Source organism: Rhyacophila brunnea, unplaced genomic scaffold, assembly GCF_057557595.1.
Source record: "Rhyacophila brunnea isolate RB1 unplaced genomic scaffold, BYU_Rbru_1.0 scaffold_4, whole genome shotgun sequence".
NCBI lineage: Eukaryota > Metazoa > Arthropoda > Insecta > Trichoptera > Rhyacophilidae > Rhyacophila > Rhyacophila brunnea.
This window is the reverse complement of record NW_028233068.1, coordinates 20073653-20092358: the sequence shown is the minus strand read 5'-3', so window position 1 is coordinate 20092358 and position 18706 is coordinate 20073653. Positions and strand designations below refer to the sequence as shown.

Below are 18706 nucleotides of genomic sequence, written 5' to 3'. Positions count from 1 at the left end.
TATAGGTAGATGCACAATGTGTCGTCTGCAATTAGTCGAGTTTATTTACAGAGTGTGTAAGTACTTACATACCTACACTGTAAGAATAAAAAGGATTATTTTAGAATTTCCCGACCCAATAATTTTATTAAAATAGTATTCCTGTAACGATGCAATTTAAATAGTATCCATAAAACAGTAAAGATATACTGCCAACTGTATACTTTGTCGACATAATATAAAAATCGTAATAATAATAATCATTTAAACAGAAGGTAGCTACTCTTATTAGGAGTTGAATTGCAAAGTTATTTTATTCAGGAAAATTTCCAAGTGACGCTTCCGTATGTTATAATAAGACGGTGACAAAATTTTATTGTCTATTACTTTTTGGCGACTTAATGTCCAATTAAAAAACATAAAAATTATGTTATTCATATTTACATGTATAATTAAGTACTTCATATATTTAAAAACAGGTTGTATTCCGAATATATTATAGATTTGATGTTTTGTGAGCGCGAAACTTTTTTTTTAAAGGTACGAGAGTCTCAGCAGAGCCTAAATTAGCTGCTAATTTATATACCGTTGTTTATACAAAAGTAATGATTATAAAAATGCATAATATTATTCATAGTGAGCATGGCCCTCATAAGGGGGGAGGTTGACAGGGCTCTAGTCTAGGGGCCCGGACTCAGGGGGGCCCGGCGTGGCGACTACCCGTATATGTATCACTCACATAGGTATGTGAGATAAATACACATCACGAATTTGCTCGAAGTCTTTGATTATACGGTACGGGGAGTTTATCTATGCTACTCTCCGAGATTTATTGTCACAGTAACCGCCAAGATGTCCGGTATGGCCATTTTCTGTAAACGATTTCGCACAAAATTAAAGGAAATTTGACGCATTTTTTAGTATTTAAATCCAAACTCACAATATTTAAATAAATGAATATGCAACCCGGATAACGGTGTCTGTAATATTCTCCCTCCCCTCCCCTAAATAGCAAATGACTAAAAAACAAATACATACACACGTCGAGAGAAATCCACAGTGAATTATTTGTTTCTTGAAGATACCTACATATCATTATTTACTAAATTAAAAGTACCAAGTGGTCCGAGGTAGGGATTTTCTTTTTGGGAGCATCGACTAATAAATTCATAATTTTCAAGTGTACGTAGGTAGGTACATCTAATTCCAATAACAAGGTCGGTGAGTTAGGAGAAAAACCTTTCAAACTGTGGATGTGTATAAGTATGATCGAAGGTTTCAAAAATACAATATACAAAGTATGTATGAAGTGAATACGATTCCCTTGACAAGCCGTGTGAAGTATATTGAGTAATGTAGATGTTGTCTCACACGACAAAATGACCTTTGTCAAATCAACATTTAAAGATTAAATAAGTAGGTACTTACATACATAAACATAAGTTACAAATATTCGCACTGCTAATGACATAAATAATTATTTCGAATAGCATCATTCTGACATTACGATAGAATAATGTGTAATACCTATATATATTTTTTAATTACTAACTTTACTATTGTGTGTTACTCGTAATTTATGTGCAGTAAAAAAATTGAAACACTGAAAAATGTTGCCAAGCATCGGGAAAATAAGGTAAACATTTTATAACATTTACATTTCAAATAATAATGTTTTGTTTTTCTTCAATTAATTTAATTGCGCGATGGTGGTGAATAGTGACTATAATAACGTAATCTTTAATCTGGGTGTACATTACAATATATCGACCCTTAATCGGCAGAACAACGTAAGCGACAATTCATAAATTTTACAGGAGAAGGTTTTTTTTTAATTATTTCCGTAATTAGTTCCAAAAATGAATTCTGTTAATGTGTTTAATAATAATTGGTTACTGCCTATACGGAAATTATAAAACAATTGCATTAGTGCTTTTAGTTTTCGAAATAGTGGCGGTAACGCTGTTTTGCTTATGTCTATGACACGATATTTTTTCCAGGCATGTCGCTTACGCTATTTGGCGTAGTCGTTTTTATTTATAAATTTCATGCTAATTATCATCACAGGGCATTACTAATTAAGTATTAAAATAAATAACATAAGCACCCATTTATTTTACGAAAGGGGACGTTGTTAAATAAATTAAAAATACTTTGACATTTTAAATTAATATTTTTGCTTGTAGATATTAATCACATATAGGTAAAATAAAAATAAATGATTGGTATTTTTAAGGTTTCGCTTATATTATTAATATTATCAGGTATTGTTATTTTTCAAAATGAAATAGGTACGTATCTACTCGTACATAATTAAATATGGGGACCTACTAATTATGATAAAATATAATTGTAATCAACTATTCAGTTTTACAAAAAAATTATTGTCCCACATTTTTTAAGCAGTAATCGCTGTATTATCCTCATTCACATCTTCCTGATCGGATTCCGGTAAAGTATCTTCCACTGATAATCCATGTGGCAGTTTCATAAACTCATCCGTCATCTCTGAGGGATATTACATTTAACACAGAGACTTTTATACTGTTACTCGTTATACTGGATTTCCGATATTGGTGATTTAGCACTATACAGCAAGGGTGGCTGCGCTTAAAGCATCACAGCACTTGATCGGGATCTGATGACATTTTCTAGGTCTAACAGTTTAGTCCTACTGTCACCAGAGTAGGTACAATATTTGGTAAGTTTTTTAAATTATGCCTTTCATAATTCACCAAATTTAATTTTGAACTTTGAAGGAATGCAAGTAGCAGCGAAAGATTTCCAGTCACGGAATTCTGCATATGACATGATGACCTAGCGTTGGAAATGATGGTGGGTCATTTTGATAGTGCCCAAACTACTATATAAATGACTCAATTGCCGCATGAATGGAATCGACCGGCATCGTAGTACGACCAGTGGGTCTATTCTATACTTATCGACCGCTAAAGTGATAGATATTATCAAGCTTAGGGTAGGTTTATATAAAAGTGTTAGTACTTATTGCAACAATTATAATCAACGTATTGTAATTGTTACAATAAGTGCTAATTCTATAATACAAACCTACCCTAAGTTTGATAATATTTATCACTTTATCACTTTAGCGGTCGATAAATACAGAATAGACCCACTGGTAATAGAAAATGTATTTCTATCAATTCAATGAAAGTTGAATTTTTCATAAAATAAGATAGCATACCCAGTGTTGCCCGGTTCTTATTCTGACCAATCACAGTATAATAATTCCTTGATTTTTTCCCGCTTTGTCAGTCCTGTCCAAAGATTTGTGCATGATTGCTGAGATCTCATTACTGCCACGTTTACCATCAGTTTCACCCCATAAAAAGCAGTATCCATTATTTGTTCCACTTTCGTAGATACTTTCATTATAGTATGCGTATTTCGACTAGGGAGTGTTTAGCACCTTCTCGAGGTCAAAACTTGCGCACAAAATGTCATTGTGATTTTTACTTTTGGCCAGATCATTAAAGAACATCTCCTTGCATTTATCCTTTACGGTAAGGGGACATTTGTAAGTATCCGTTTCAATTAGCCGAAGTCTCTCGTCACCAGACATATTTGTTACTTTCTCGCAAAAAGAACACTATTATCTTTTTTGGTAGATGAAAACCCAAGTTGAACTTACTGTCTATTAAATACGTTTCTGAAAACATTCTGAATCACGACATTAGTGGATTCATTCAAAGAATCCAAATTTTCAGTATAAATTTTATACTTATACATTTTTAACATTTCAAAAATCTATAGGAAGATACTATTCTTCGTAGATTATTCCGACAGTAGTGAGATGTAACGGAGGGTAATTATTGTTTAATAAACTCTATTACCAGGTTTATTTTATCTCAGCCAGTTTTACTGGACGGCGCGAGCTTTGCTCCCAAATCGGTTTTCGCACAACTCACTACCAGACGGACCACCGAATAAACCGTACCGTAGCTTACACTATCAAATAACGTCGGTTACGTTGTTTTGCTCTACTTTATAATGCGATACAAGTTAAAACGCTAAAAGGCACAGACCCTAAAAAAATGTCACGCGATTGAGATCGGGCTCTAATATTTTTGTCACTTATGCGCTAGGTGATATTGAACAGTTCTCCATTTAAAACGCAATTTACCAAAAAGTGTCGCTTACGTTGTTCTGCCGATTAAGGGTCGATATTTAAACTCGAATACGAAGTGGTTAGTCAGGTTTAGTGTTTTGCATAATATTACCCATTTAATACGACAAACATGACCAATTAAATTTGATGTAAAATAAGAATATTGATAAGCATTTTATTTTGAACAAATCAATGTAATATTAAATGAGCTACACCATTTTAAACGAACTGTACAACAATAATATAAATAACGTATGAAAACGATTGCAAACGTTCAATTAAAGCTTTCTTTTTACGTAAGTAGGTTTTGAATTTAAAAGGTTAAGGTTACATATGTTTTCCATTTGACCAGTGGTGTTCAATATTTTTGGCATGTAAGTATTGGTAATCTATTAATTTTGATATATTTGGGTAAGCACATTGATGCTCTATATATGTAGGTACTCTATACTATAGATAGGCAACCGTGAATCGAACGAAAATCTGTAATAAAAATAGCTAATATTTACAAATAGTTTCTAGACTAGTCGAGAATGAAACGAATGTACAAGACGTAGTTGATTGTCTCCGAGGTAGAGGGCTGAAATTTGCAAGGAATGTAGCCGACAACTTCCTCATTTGCGCAAAAAAGTCCCTATTGATTAGGGTGACGCGGAGCCATTTATGTTGCGGTACATTTCTTCATTTCGATCAAACCAAATCTTATACATTTAGCTTGGCTTGTAGTTGTCATATACATATAGGTATAGATAGACTAACAGTTTGCATACCAACTTTAAAAAAAAAATGATTAAGAAACAGTAATTTCCGTAAAACGTTTTATGAATTAAATAATATGTCAGTATGCTAATAATTTCATATCAAAGTCTCCATTTGGGTCGATGGTTTTTTGTCAATATGGAGGTTGTGGGTTATATTCCAGTAAATTTTTATCTCCCTTTCAACGATGACGATCATTGATCCTGTCGAGACTAGGCTATTCTGAAAGTAATTGAGTAATATTGCCCCCTGTGAAGGGAACCTCCATGACATAATATGTACGCATTTGCTTGTTTTCTAAACCTTCCCGGCCGGTATAATATTATTATCTTCCGTTTTCATACATGTTTATATGTGATCTGTTTCCAGTGAATGAACTTATGGCGTAATACAATTATGCCCAATATATTTAGAAAATTGATAGGACAAAACAGAGAGGCTATCATAAAATTCAATCTCTCCTAATTAATGTTTCAGATGCTTCCTCGTGTCTCTGTCAATTGCGGCGTCGGGCGTGGCATCGTCAGACGTGCAATGCCGAAGGTCGATCATTCATATTGCCAACGTAGACTATCGCATTTTCGACTTGGTATCCTACGCTGAGGCGACCTTCGGGGCGCTCACCTTGGACCGGTGCAACGGAACGGAGAGCCCGCGAAGCTCCGAAAGCAAATTGTACATCGACCCAGACGGAAACTTCATTGCCAGATCGCCGAAAAACACCACGCACATCTATCTCATAAAACATGACAAATACTTTAAAATAATGACAGCAGAGCCGTATCTACATTACGCGGTTGGAAAAGACGCGATATTCACCGTACGAAATAAACAGTTGCATTGTATAGACCTCACTGTTCCTAGGATATTGAGAAAAGATAACATTGATTTTACAATAATTGCTCAGGCCAGGAACAGCGTGCGTTCGATCGCCGTGGATAGTTACAGTGGTGACATGTTACTAGCTACCAGCAGCGGAGACGGAATCGTTCGAGTGATGCTTATGACGAGAGCCGGTGTAAACACGTGCAGGAAAGACGACATTCTGATCGAGGACTATAAGTACAATCTGAGATCTGTGCTGGACAACAGGTTTCAGGATTACCGCGGCACGACGCCCAGAGAAGGACAAAATTGTGTGGATATGGGTCAAGTTATGAAGTTGGCATTCATGGATTGCACCATACGATTCGGGCACCACGTTTACAACGAATCGTCTTCACACGATTTTGAACAGAACACCAATCACACAAAAAATGACGACAGAGGCATTCACAGCAATGAAACGGTTAGCGTTGGCGGACTTCCTATCGAAGCAGTCATGCCGAGTGGCGTTGATGTCACAGTAGGGAGTAATAATGGTTCTGTGACGAACACCAGCAGGGTTGGTAACGATAGCGAGATTATACTGCACGCTAAGAATAGTCTACAAACCTTGGTTGATGGGACTAATTTAATCGAACCATTCTTCGAAGAGGCTTCTTCAGCGGTAGTCATTTTGGCTAAGGATATTACTGAAGAAGAACAGGGTCAATTCTACTGTATAGACAAGAATAAAGGAAAGAGTTTACAACGTTCTGTATCGGCAGCTGAGACCCAGTATAGCGCTTTGATGCAAGGCCTTAGGATTCTGAAAAATGAGTTCGAGAACGGACACGAAGTTGAGAAATATAATACAGCAGAATATGAAATATCATCCATCGATGTTCGATTTGGCGCTTAGCTAAGTGCACTTTAGGTTATATCGACAAGCTTGGCATTATTTAATAAGATTATATTAGTAGAATGTGTTAGGTACACGTGCATGGATTTACTGGCACCAATAGTGTGTGTTTTAAACTTAAAACTTTTTAAACGTAAAAGTGATGAATGTCTCACCAATCGCACTCTTTAAGTGTAAGCGAGATGCGATGTTGTCATTGTATGGTGGTATTCGACTGGTTGTGAAAATTCGTAAACGTCAAAAATGGCTTTCATTCGGCAGTTTTGCCACTATCGTTCTACTGCACAAGCGCAGATATCTCACAAATCCCAACTGTCGCGTGAAAATTCAGAAGCTTTTTTGATCCATGCATGTAATCTTGCAACTTCCACGAAAATACGTTTGTGCATTTTCTTGTTATGGCCATACACGCACAAACGGGGTTTTATGATGCGGTATAATACCTCCACTCTCCCAGAGCAATTTAGAATTGATACGACTTACTTTATTAAATTTGAGATGTTTGATGCTACACAACAACGAAATAAACACTTAACTACACAGACGGTGTTATTATTACTATTAACACTGTATCATACTTACTAATATTAATTATTTTTACAAATAACATATAATTTAGAAAAAAAAACCCATCATGTTTGAAAGATTAATATTGGGAAAGTGACAAGACTTGCTTTTCCCTCCACCACCCGCCACGTCTCCACACCCGTTATGCAGGCGTATACTGTGGCGTAACGAACGGTAGGCGCTGTTCAAATTTGTGCCGAAAGTGTCCCAGGAGCAACTTCCCAAGACCTTGCTTGGCGTGCACTAGAGTGTGCGTGATCCCTACTTCCATATAATGTATTACGGTCAATTCTCGATGAGAAAAGACCTTCTCGCTCGCCGTATAATGCCAAGTAAGTAACCCGTAAGTGACATGACTCTTACTAGTCGGTACGCATAGTTAGTCTTTTTTATTAGTATTTTGTGACATTTCCCATTATAGCCTCTAACAATGCTGTCCTAAGACTGTTGCCATTACATTACGTATTGAGGACGGCACCTGCAACGAGCCTGAAACGCCGAGGAAAGTAAGAGGAAGACCACGGTGACAGCCCCACAACCAAATACAATAAATACCCAACAAACAGTAGGTAGGTACAAATATACTGATATTTCAGAGTGCGTCGCTAATCACATACGTTCATACAAATATTAAGTATGTACCTATATATGACAGTCACATGTGAAGGTGGGGTCGACTACGTTGGGTAGGCTATACCTACAGAATGTGAAGAAGACACCTTTGATGTAACAGCAGGGCTACTTCAACTAGTGAACACGATAACACGTTTTCGTTTTTTTGATCAGAAATAACATGGATATAGCTCAGGCAATGACATTAATGGACAGCGCACTCAGTACAGTAGTTAGCAAGTAAATTCGCGCATAGCGACATTCGCACATGTATAGATAGATGTCACGCAATTTCTATTATGCGATATCACGCATCGGGCATTTATAGCAATATGACCTTTATTGTAATGGCGTTAGGACAGTGTTTCTAGTGTCAATGTTCATTTGAGCGAACCAGTTCGAACCGAACCATTCGGCAGACCCGCCAAAAAGCATCGGGAATTTATAGCAATATCACCTTTATTATAAATGGCGTTAGAACAGATTATGCCATTCGGCAGACCCGACAAAAAAAGAGTGTCATTATTTTTTCCAGATGCTTCGTCCATATTAATGTCATTGAGCTCAGGTCAATTCTATATGTATATAGGCTGTTATCTAAATTGCATATTAACACCCAACACCCGCTATGCGCTATCTATACCTTAGTTAGTAGAACTAATAACTGGTGTATTGGTTAAAAACCGTTAGGCCTGACATTTCATATCCCGAGATAATTAACTCTCGGAATACGACATAGCATATATATCACTTTTTATTGATTATGGAGTTAAATTATATGTTGGAATAGCCTACGAATAGAGTAAACCTACGATGGTTTGACTGCATAGAAAAAGACAGCATCTCTGAGGCGAAGGCTAATTCGTTGGAGTGAGCTTGCACCATACAGCAGGGAATGGAGATATTTCCTAGAGGCAGACAAGACCCACATTGAGTGGTAATGCCGATAATAATACCTGGTTATTATATTTAAATTTTCAGAAGAAGAATTCATAAAAATACTCGATGTTTTATGATCATTGGATCTGCCAAGTAAAAATAATAAATTGTTATTATTAAATCGTGAGTGTATTTTATAAATGTAGATCAACGATAAAATCGTAAAGTTTCCAATACGAACCTGTTCTAATATTATACGTACCATTGAAACCAGTTTGTTTTGTTGCGAAATTATTTATGTATTATATAATAAATAAATTAATACAAGGAAAAGAGTAAGTTTCGATGTCACACGTAATATGGAGTAAGTATTCTTTTTTTAATAAACGTATCATAAGTATAAATAATAAATAGACACTGGGGAAATCCATCGGTTAGCGATAATGTTTCCGACATACATATTTATGAAATTATTATAAAATAATAATTCAAGAAATAAGGAATATCACCATTGACTGAGTTGTGATTACAATTGTCACTATTTAGGTACATACATTAAATTATTGAGTTTCTGGAGATGGTCCCGTAAATGACAAAGGATAATATGTATAGGTATATTGGTTTAAATACCTACCAGAGTGGCAAATGGTGGAGGTGGGCTGTTAAGATCCGCCATAAATAGTGCACACTAAAGTTAGTCTGTCATACGTATTTGTTTTCATTTAAATAATACCACAATTTACAGATGGTGTTTAAACCATGCGAAAAAACCAAGTCATAATAGATAATAGTCAAAAAATACTCTAAAAGTCTAAAATATCTAAAACTATGAAATTAAATCATACATAACTGTGAATATTTTATAGATCGAATAATATTTTTATCTATCATAGTTCGATTTAAGCGGGGCTGAATTAAAAAAAATGAACCAACAATAAAATATGTGTAATATGTATGTATTCTTAATCCGACGAAAACAAATAAGTATGAATGAAAAGTGTGCACAATTTTGTAGTATCGCCCAAAATATGCCAAATAAAAACAAATCGAATACCTAACAAAGTTTAATATGCACTATTAATGGCGGATCTTAACAGCCTACTTCCACCCTTCGCTACTGCGTACCTACCATATATTGGCACGAATAACATTATTTGGTACGTATTCTATTTTTTTCGTTGTACACATCACGTTCATAAATATAATTTTATTTTGTATTTTTTATCAAACAATTTTGAACTCGGGGTCAGGGGAAACAAAAAAAAAGTTGTGTCAAAATGTCAGAGATAAAATTTTACTTCGCGTTTTGCCCGTTTAACTATTTCATTACCAATGGCAAATGAATAAACTTGATAATGAGTATAATGACAATGACAATGCGAAGACAGATGACCGACTTGTACACAATTATTATTTTGATAATAGTTAAGTCTACGCCTGAAAGGATTGTGGGTAACCTATATCTACTAGTAATAAAAATTAAGGGTGCCAGTCTTTCGAAATATTTGACCCTTGATCAGTGTTTTGACCTTTTCCATAATACATATTATGCACAAATAATATTATAGTTTTCCTTTTTTTGTCTGGCATTGAAATAATAATATACCTATTCCCCCCAGAATCCCGTCGACAGCATTTTTCGCCAAAAATATACAATTTAAAAAATAAAGGATATGTCAGCACCAATAATCGTAAACTATGTTGTTAATAGTAAGTTTCATAGTACATCGTAATAGACACATTTAAATTAAATTAAACCGGAAAGGCGCCGATAAAAATATTATTTCAAAATATATTAAAGCCTACTAGCGCATCTATTCTATACACAAGACTGCTTTCGGCCATTACGGCAGGGTAGGAAAGTATCGAAATAATAACACTTATTATAACAATTACAATAAGTTAGCCGTCTGAACTGTCAAAACTGTCTATCTCACTCTAAAATTTATCACAGCCAAGAGGGGTGCTGTTAAAACATAGCACTTATTGTAACAATTACAACTAATTTGTTGTAATTGTTACAATAAGTGCTAATACTTGCATACTTTCCTACCCTAGATAGCGGCCGAAAGCAGTCTTGTGTATAGAATAGATGCGTAGGTAGTATATATACTCTACATTAGACTTCCTTGTATATTTACTGTTTCGAATTATGACGTATGTAGGTAGGTAAATTCCATTGTGTATTTTATTCGCCTGTGGCGCACATTCACATTCCCTAAGTTATGAACCAATCATAGCTAGCGTCGAGATGATCGAATTGGTACCTGAATCGTTGCGTAGTTGCAGGTTGCTACTAGTATATTCAGGTACGTTGGATCAGATTATTTTCTGTTTGCGCAGTGTAGTTATGTGTGATCAATTTATTGTTGAATTAAACCTTCCTCTGTGTTGGTAAATCGAAGTGCGTCATATTATTTGATTAGGTACAATCATTATAAATGTGTCACTGCATTAACATTGAGTTAAAAATATTATTGAAATAAAACAGATAACTATTCGATTTGAAAGTAGGTGCGCGGCATGACGCAATATTGCCCATGTTTTATCTATCCTTTTGGACACGCCATAACGTAGTCGGAAAGGTAAGCAAGCATAGCTTACCTGGCGGGCGAATCAAATAATAATTTGAATTACCTGTGCAAATATACATTAATTGACTAGTTTCCTGTTGCGAGTTCGGTCGTATCGAAAGGGTTCCGCCGTGAAGAGCGCTCATTGCTCAGTGCAATACAATCGCGTCGTAATATTACACTAATATTATAGGCTATGAACATATTATTATATTGAGAAACATTTTAAACTGCATTAGGTATATGACGTGCTAAATACTATATATAGTTTACGTTGGTGTATGAAGAAATCGTAGTTGCAAAAAATAAACGATTCGGACTGTCAACATGAGGTTAGTACATTAAACTAACAATAATTGTATTAATTGTGAAACATTCCTTCCAACAAAAGGTGTAGATAACAAAATAAATTGTGCCTCCTGGTTAAATTTTATATATATATATATTTAAACAATCTCTTAATACAATTTTGGATATTTTCACTTATTTGTGAGTTCAACTAATTATCTCTTATTGGTTCCATTCTTTCGTAAACAGACGAATGTGATTGATTACAAATAGAGTATGTACATATGTAGGTACATTGCAATTTCAGCATTGTTGTCATGTTATGACAACGCACCCCTGCTTTAATAATTATAATGTATGTGCTTAAATTAAGAATTAATTCTACTTCTATCTACATTTCAATGAGGGTGTGTATTGCAAACTCCCGTACCTATATGTCTAGTAATGTCTTACCTCTCTACTATCGTCACACCAGTCGTGGGATTCCGCCTTTACGTTTAACCAATATATAAAATGAGCTTCAATTTTCAAATTTACAAGGAAATAAGTAGGTATTGCTAAGTCATATAATGTTTGAGGCTTTCACGGTTGTTTTTTTATCGTAGTAGATTTCTGGGTTTCCACCGTGTGTCCTTCTTCCTTCTTTATTCGACGTTTCGGGCTCCTTGCAGGGGCCATTATCAAGAGATGGTATGTTTTATGATGAAAATGTAGTGTAGGTATGTGAATGTAAACATTGCTCTAAGAATGTCAAAAGAAATCCGATTAGCTAAGAGCAAACGTTGCTCAGAGGTTAAAAACGTCATGGCTTCCGGCACTATCAGCAAAATCCAATAATCGAGCCGGTATCCCTGGTCGTAACGATTGACAGATTACTCTGTACACCACATTTTCATCATAAAACATATCATCTCTTGATAATGGCCTCTGCAAGGAGCCCAAAACGTCGAGTAAAGTAGGAAGAAGGGCACACGGTGGAAACCCAAAAATCTACTACGATATTGCTAAGTCAGTTGAATTTTATCGTAGGTAGGTAGATACGTTGAAAAGTATAGCCACACAATAGTATACATTTTTCGTCACTACAGAAAATAATAGAACATTTTACGAACATAATATTTATAAATTCAATGTTAAATAGTTAGTCACTTTGTATTGCCAAAACATCTTTTACACGTTTTGGAGGTTTATTACGTAAGACCATTTAATTAAGCGATCCCAAACCTTTTTTGGTAGGATGAACGCCTAACATTATTTTTAAAAACGAATAATTGACAAGATATAGAAAATGTTACATTTCACATACTGAGCATACATAACTTGAAAACACCTCAGATATATACCGACTAGAAAAAATCATATTTGAAAAAAATACGATGCTTGACGGGATTTTAACCCGCCAACTGTGCATCAACCATAAATACACAAAAACCGATAGTCAATAATAGCGCAATTTGATAAGCATTTCATGTATGACCTACAAGTTTAAATTGTCGTAATTATATAGGACGCTCGTAGCATAATTGGTTAATGCACAGTTGGCGTGATACCAGTATACGGGTTCAAATCCCGTCGAGCATCGTATTTTTTTCAAATATGCTTTTTTCTAGTGGGTATATCTGCGGTGTTTTCAAGTCATGTATGTTTAATATATGGAATGTAACATTTTCAAAATCTTGTCAATTATTCGTTGAATAAAAGAAATGGTTTATTAAGATAACTATGTTCTCTTAGAAAGTTTTGAGGATAGGTTTAATTTCGTAGAATTTACAGAAGAACAAGAATATTTTCAAAGCCAATATACGTTTTCATGTTGACAGCGTACAAAAGAGAGCAATCCTGCTAAGAGAAACGTCATATTAAGGGGGGACATGCTCAGCGTAGGTCAAAATGGAGCTTTTGTTCTATTTTCAAAGCATGACCCTGGACATACCTTAAACATTGTAGTTAATCTATTATATACCTAACCTAACCTAACCGAAAAAAAATCTTTTTTTTTTAAACGGTACATGTTCAAACACGCGCGTTAACATCATTTTACTCCCTACTTCAATTATAGTTTGTCAATTTATGGCTACGGCCGTATGTTGTAGCTTAACCACTGGGGAATGCCAAAAGAAATGGCGTATTTCAAAAAATCACTACCTTATTCTTAGGTCAATAATTATTATATAGCAAATTATTCGTAGGATGTTTATCACACTTGAATGGTCAAAGACATAGCTTATAATGAGTATCTTTAGCATTATCTTCAAATGTGTTAATCTTGCCCATTTTTTGAATAATAAAATGCCTAATTCTTGTCAAATTTGGGATCACAGAGTTTATCAATATAATTTTTTATCGTAAATATTTTACTAAAATTATCTCGTCATAAATTATACTAATGGTTTTATAAATGCGTTTAAAAATTAATAAATGTAAAAAATCTTAACACCACTGCACAGTTATGTACCGAAATATGACTATATTCTAAAACATTAGAGCGAGAGGTTTAAAACAATACTATTTTATGTAATAAAAATACTTTATGCAGTCATCAAATGTTTAAAATAAATATAAAGGATAATAAGGCTTCAAAATTATACAAATAGATTATCTACAACGTTTAAGGTATGTCCAGAATCATGCTTTGAAAATAGAAAAAAAGCTCTATTTTGACCCACGCTGAGCACGTCCGCCCTTAAGATTATTAGACATGTTTTTAAAGCATAGTATGTATCCATTTTCAGGTGCATCCACTCGGTGACAGGACTCCTCTTAATCACAACATTCGCATCCATAATACCAATTTACGATGCCGGCCTGTGTTCGGAGGGACGATCCAGAATATACGACCGCTATTACAAAAAGACCGAGCTGTTGCGCAGTAGGGATGCGTTATACCCTCAGGGTGTATTCATCTTCAATGGGAAACCAGGCCTCGTACGAGCGAACGGCCTGTGCCATGACTTGACCACTAAGAAAGACAGCAACGAAGTTAAAACACCCATACTGACAACGATTCAAGATGTCAAAGGCAACCGGATGTTTACTAATGACAAGGGACACGTGATGGTCCATGTCAGCGCGCATCATAGAGAATATAGAGTATCAGACAATATAGACAATGCTAGATTTGCCATAAGTCGCGATCGTCAGAATATGTTCGCCTTTGATTCAAAAAAAGGAAGCGATGTTTATATGTTCAACACGCAGAAACCTAATATTTGCCCAAAAGACACAATCAGTTTGATTAAGGTCATAGATCTGGGGAGTAATGTGTATTCTCTGGCCATTGATAATGTAACGGGAAATATAATCACTGCTCAGAAAAATAACTCTTCGCCCGGAGAGTGGTCCGTACAGGTTTACACAAAACTGGACAGCAATCCGTGCCAAAGTGCTGCGTCATCGGACCAAAAATTCAGAGATTCCACTCAAGCCGTCATGGAGGCTATCATGTCAAAGTATAAAATTGACACTGGTAGCAACTCCGTGACGTGTAATAAATCCACAAAAAACAGAGTAATGCAAGTGAAGTGCGATAACCTCGAAGCGTTTCGGACAATGCTTCATACGAAACTATCAGAAATCAACGTATTGCACGGCACGCGGATGACAGACGTGAGGGAGTACTATAAAAACGGAGACCACATCAACACTGACGACCCGACTATCAATAAATGCCAATCAGAAAACACAGAGGATCTTTTTGCACTGTTTGCAGCACCTAAGCCAGAGCCGGAAGGAAATAACAATGTGATCACGCTGAACCGAGATTTGCAGACGCTGATCGAGGGAGCAGATTTGATTGGCCCGTTCTTTAACACGAGCGTGTTTGGGGGTAGCATATCTGCCAACGAAATAGAAGAGTTCTCGAGAAGAAACTATGTGTGCGTGGACAAAACTAAAGTAAAAAGATGGCAGGAGTCAGCGACGGCGGCAGAGGAACAGTTTCAGTATTTGGTGAACGGCTTAGGGATCATCAGGAGCACATTGGCGCCGACCAGCGAGGCGATAGAGTCGGCGGCGGATGTTGTGGACGGAAGTGAGGGCACTCCCAATGTTGACGACCCTGCTAATATTCTGTCACAGATTGATGTTCGGTTCAATTCATAAAATGCATTCATTAATAATTAATATAACTATGAAATGTATATCACATAGTGATAATCAAAGTGATAAACTCTCCTAATACTCAATTAAATGGACAAGAAGATGGATAACATTTAAGACACAAATTACAATCATATTGTCATGAACTTTATTAAAAGCAACATAATAATTTAAACAAATTTCTTATTTTGATTTTTTTAGTGTGATGCAATTTTATAATTATGAAAAACTAATTAATTAATTAACTGGTTTACCATAATTTATGAATTATTTTACATATTTAATGAATAAAAATGTTAACTAGCCAGACATGCAAGATTAGCAACACATACCTACGCGTAATTTGTAAGAATGTGAATGTAAAAATACACTGTTGGGTTTGCATTGAATGACTACGCAACATGAAAATTATATTATTATGTAGGTACTACTTGTGGCTTTTAATCATTAGTTAATTTATCCCAACATTGCTGACTATAAATAAACACTGTAAGTATCTACGGTACATATAGTTGCATACAAATTGCATTTGGGAAGTAGGTATAGCAGAGATAATTTTATCTCACGGTAGGTATCTATACATACTATTACTGTTTAGGATAGGGGTAGGGAACCTTTTCACGTTGGAAGGCGGCATTAAGTTAGGCGTGACGTAATAAGGCCGCATTCAATAATTTGAAAAAATTTCCGAATTACAATTGATAATTTTTCTGAAAGGTGTCGATCGGTGATTGGCCATTCTTTTTTTTAATAATCGGTCCCGTGCGGCTCCGTTCAGGACGGAATGTGAGCAATTAAATATTCATTATGTCGCAATACAGCGCTGTGGAGGGCGGCCGTGCATAATCCACGGCTGTACAGACACGACGGGTGGAGGGTATATTGTGTATTGGACATTCTTTTATTTTACGTGACCTTTCCAAGCATTTTAATTGTGATAAAAGCGAGTCTTTGATCAATAAATAGTCAAATTAGTTTTATTCCCTACAAATTTATTATGGTAATTATTTATTTTGACATAAGAAAAATATAATACTTATACTATGTAAATTTTTAAAACATTAATGTTACCTAAGTAATCTTTTAATATTTTTGTTGTGACTGCTTTTTGTTACTAAACTACTAACAAGTTAATTTTAATTAAGCAAAAAGATGAACAGATACAGATTAATGGAAAAAAGATTATTCTGCAAAATTTGGATTCATTCACAAGGCCACAGGTTCTCCATCCGTGACGTATGATATGATATTATACCCTACGTATTATTACTACCTATCTTTATTCAATGAAGAAGTCGTAAGTTTTCATTTATGTGTCCCAAAATTAAAAATGTTTTCGTTTCCTATAGATAAAACCAAACGAAGTGATAAATTATCGGCTACCGCCTATATGATATATTATAATATTATAATACCCTGACACAGATGCAAACACTTAATCTCATTAAAGAATCTATTCAACAATTTCGAACAGAGGTCCAAAATGATTATACCTATATCATCAAATAAATATGTTTAGCTTTCACTAGAGATTCGAGATGGAGCTATCAATGACATGACATAATACTTTGGATAAGTATAGGAGGAGACTTTTGGTGGAGGAAGCCAAGATCACCCGGGCTTTTGATAAGAATCGGTAGTAATCAATTTGACATTTACTAGGTAGAGGATAAATTCCTGTTTTATTTTGTTCGACGGAACATTTTGTAGAATCTCAAGAACCCCTACCTGGCCCATACATAGTACATACATTAAAAACTAGATTTGTAAAGCAATAGGAAGTGACATAATATGTACCTGGACAAAGTGGCACTCCATACTAGTGTTATCTCCTGGAAATCTACTCTTAAAATTTGTATTATTCGCAAAAACAGATCAACAAGATAGGAATGTAAAAGCCATCGCCATGGTCTAAGGTTTTGATACCGGGTATTTTATGACGGTCAAGGCATAAAACCCAAGTAAAACAAAGCACGCCGACTGTCCTCAAATATTCCATGTGCATTAAATTTACGTGACAAACTTTAATGCATATTAACATGATATATGTAACTATTTAAAATAACATGATATTATTTAACACGTGTTAATGTTTATCCTATATTTCTCCACACTCAAGATCCGTAGCCTGTTATACCACACCCGGTAAGGTGAGCCGTTCGCCCTTATTTGTCAGCTCTAAGCAATGAACGACCTACATACAGGATGTCACTGCTAGGATTATAAAACTGAAATAAAATAATGTTATAAGTATTATCTACACTTCAGATACATGAGCCCTTTTAATATATTTCCACATTATCCAAAAATAATGGGCATGTCTATAACTTAAAAATAAAATAGTGTAATAATAAAACAATTCAATGTTATAACTACAAAGTCATCATGTAGGTACATTCATAAAATTTATTACTGACAAATATATTCCCCAAAATTCCTTAATTCTTCACTACAAGAAAAACTCCCTTCCGAAGTACATACTCTTATTACCTAAATAACAATTATGATGCGATATTCATCCACACTAAACTTTTAAAATAGTTAATTGTTTAAAAATAGGTCACATTAAACTTTATTTTACTCAATTACCAAAAAGATTTCAATTGTAGATACCTTTTTTGAAAGCTTTTGAAAAATTTCGTAGACTGGTTGGGAATCGCTGATTTAGTTAGTTGACTGGCTTATCTAATCACTATTTCTTACCATAATTAATAAATAAACCCATACTGAATGACGATATTAAACAAGAATAAAAATAGTAAATTTACAAACCAGAAGTTTTTATCTCATGGTATTTACATTGACCGCACATCCCTTTGGCTTCATAAGTTATGAGCATAACCACAAAAAGTAGATGCAACTATTGTTAAAATAATACCAGTGCTGGCTTTCTTTTGATATGTACTATATTATTATTACTTACTGTATGGGAAAATATGATCTTATCGCCATGTTGCAATAATTCAATAACTTAGAAGTGGGCATTGATAATCATGAGATCTCAACAAAGATAAGTATCACATTGTACTTGTACCAGTGGCGAAGACTCCATACCAGGCAATCATAGCCTACCTTCATAAGAAATATAATATAAATATA

The 18706-nt window shown here is 34.8% G+C and overlaps 3 protein-coding genes across 4 annotated transcripts in view; 2 read left to right on the top strand and 1 right to left on the bottom strand.

Moving 5' to 3' along the window:
• gek (serine/threonine-protein kinase gek) overlaps positions 1-18706 on the bottom strand; it is a 106228-nt gene that overhangs the window by 14982 nt on the left and 72540 nt on the right. The window lies entirely within an intron of this gene.
• Positions 1443-7133, top strand: LOC147067060 (uncharacterized). Its single transcript, XM_085953674.1, has 2 exons — positions 1443-1615; positions 5345-7133. The coding sequence occupies exons 1-2, from the start codon at positions 1590-1592 to the stop codon at positions 6588-6590; spliced, it is 1272 nt and encodes a 423-aa protein (XP_085809800.1). The 5' UTR covers positions 1443-1589; the 3' UTR covers positions 6591-7133.
• Positions 11303-16037, top strand: LOC147067059 (uncharacterized). The gene is made up of 2 exons (XM_085953673.1): positions 11303-11553; positions 14242-16037. The coding sequence occupies exons 1-2, from the start codon at positions 11549-11551 to the stop codon at positions 15608-15610; spliced, it is 1374 nt and encodes a 457-aa protein (XP_085809799.1). The 5' UTR covers positions 11303-11548; the 3' UTR covers positions 15611-16037.

Bases quoted from the DNA above. Each gene is read 5' to 3' on its own strand.
- LOC147067060 (XM_085953674.1), top strand. From the start codon at position 1,590: ATGTTGCCAAGCATCGGGAAAATAAG. The intron at 1,616-5,344 runs GTAAACATTTTA...TTAATGTTTCAG, and splicing joins CCAAGCATCGGGAAAATAAG to ATGCTTCCTCGTGTCTCTGT.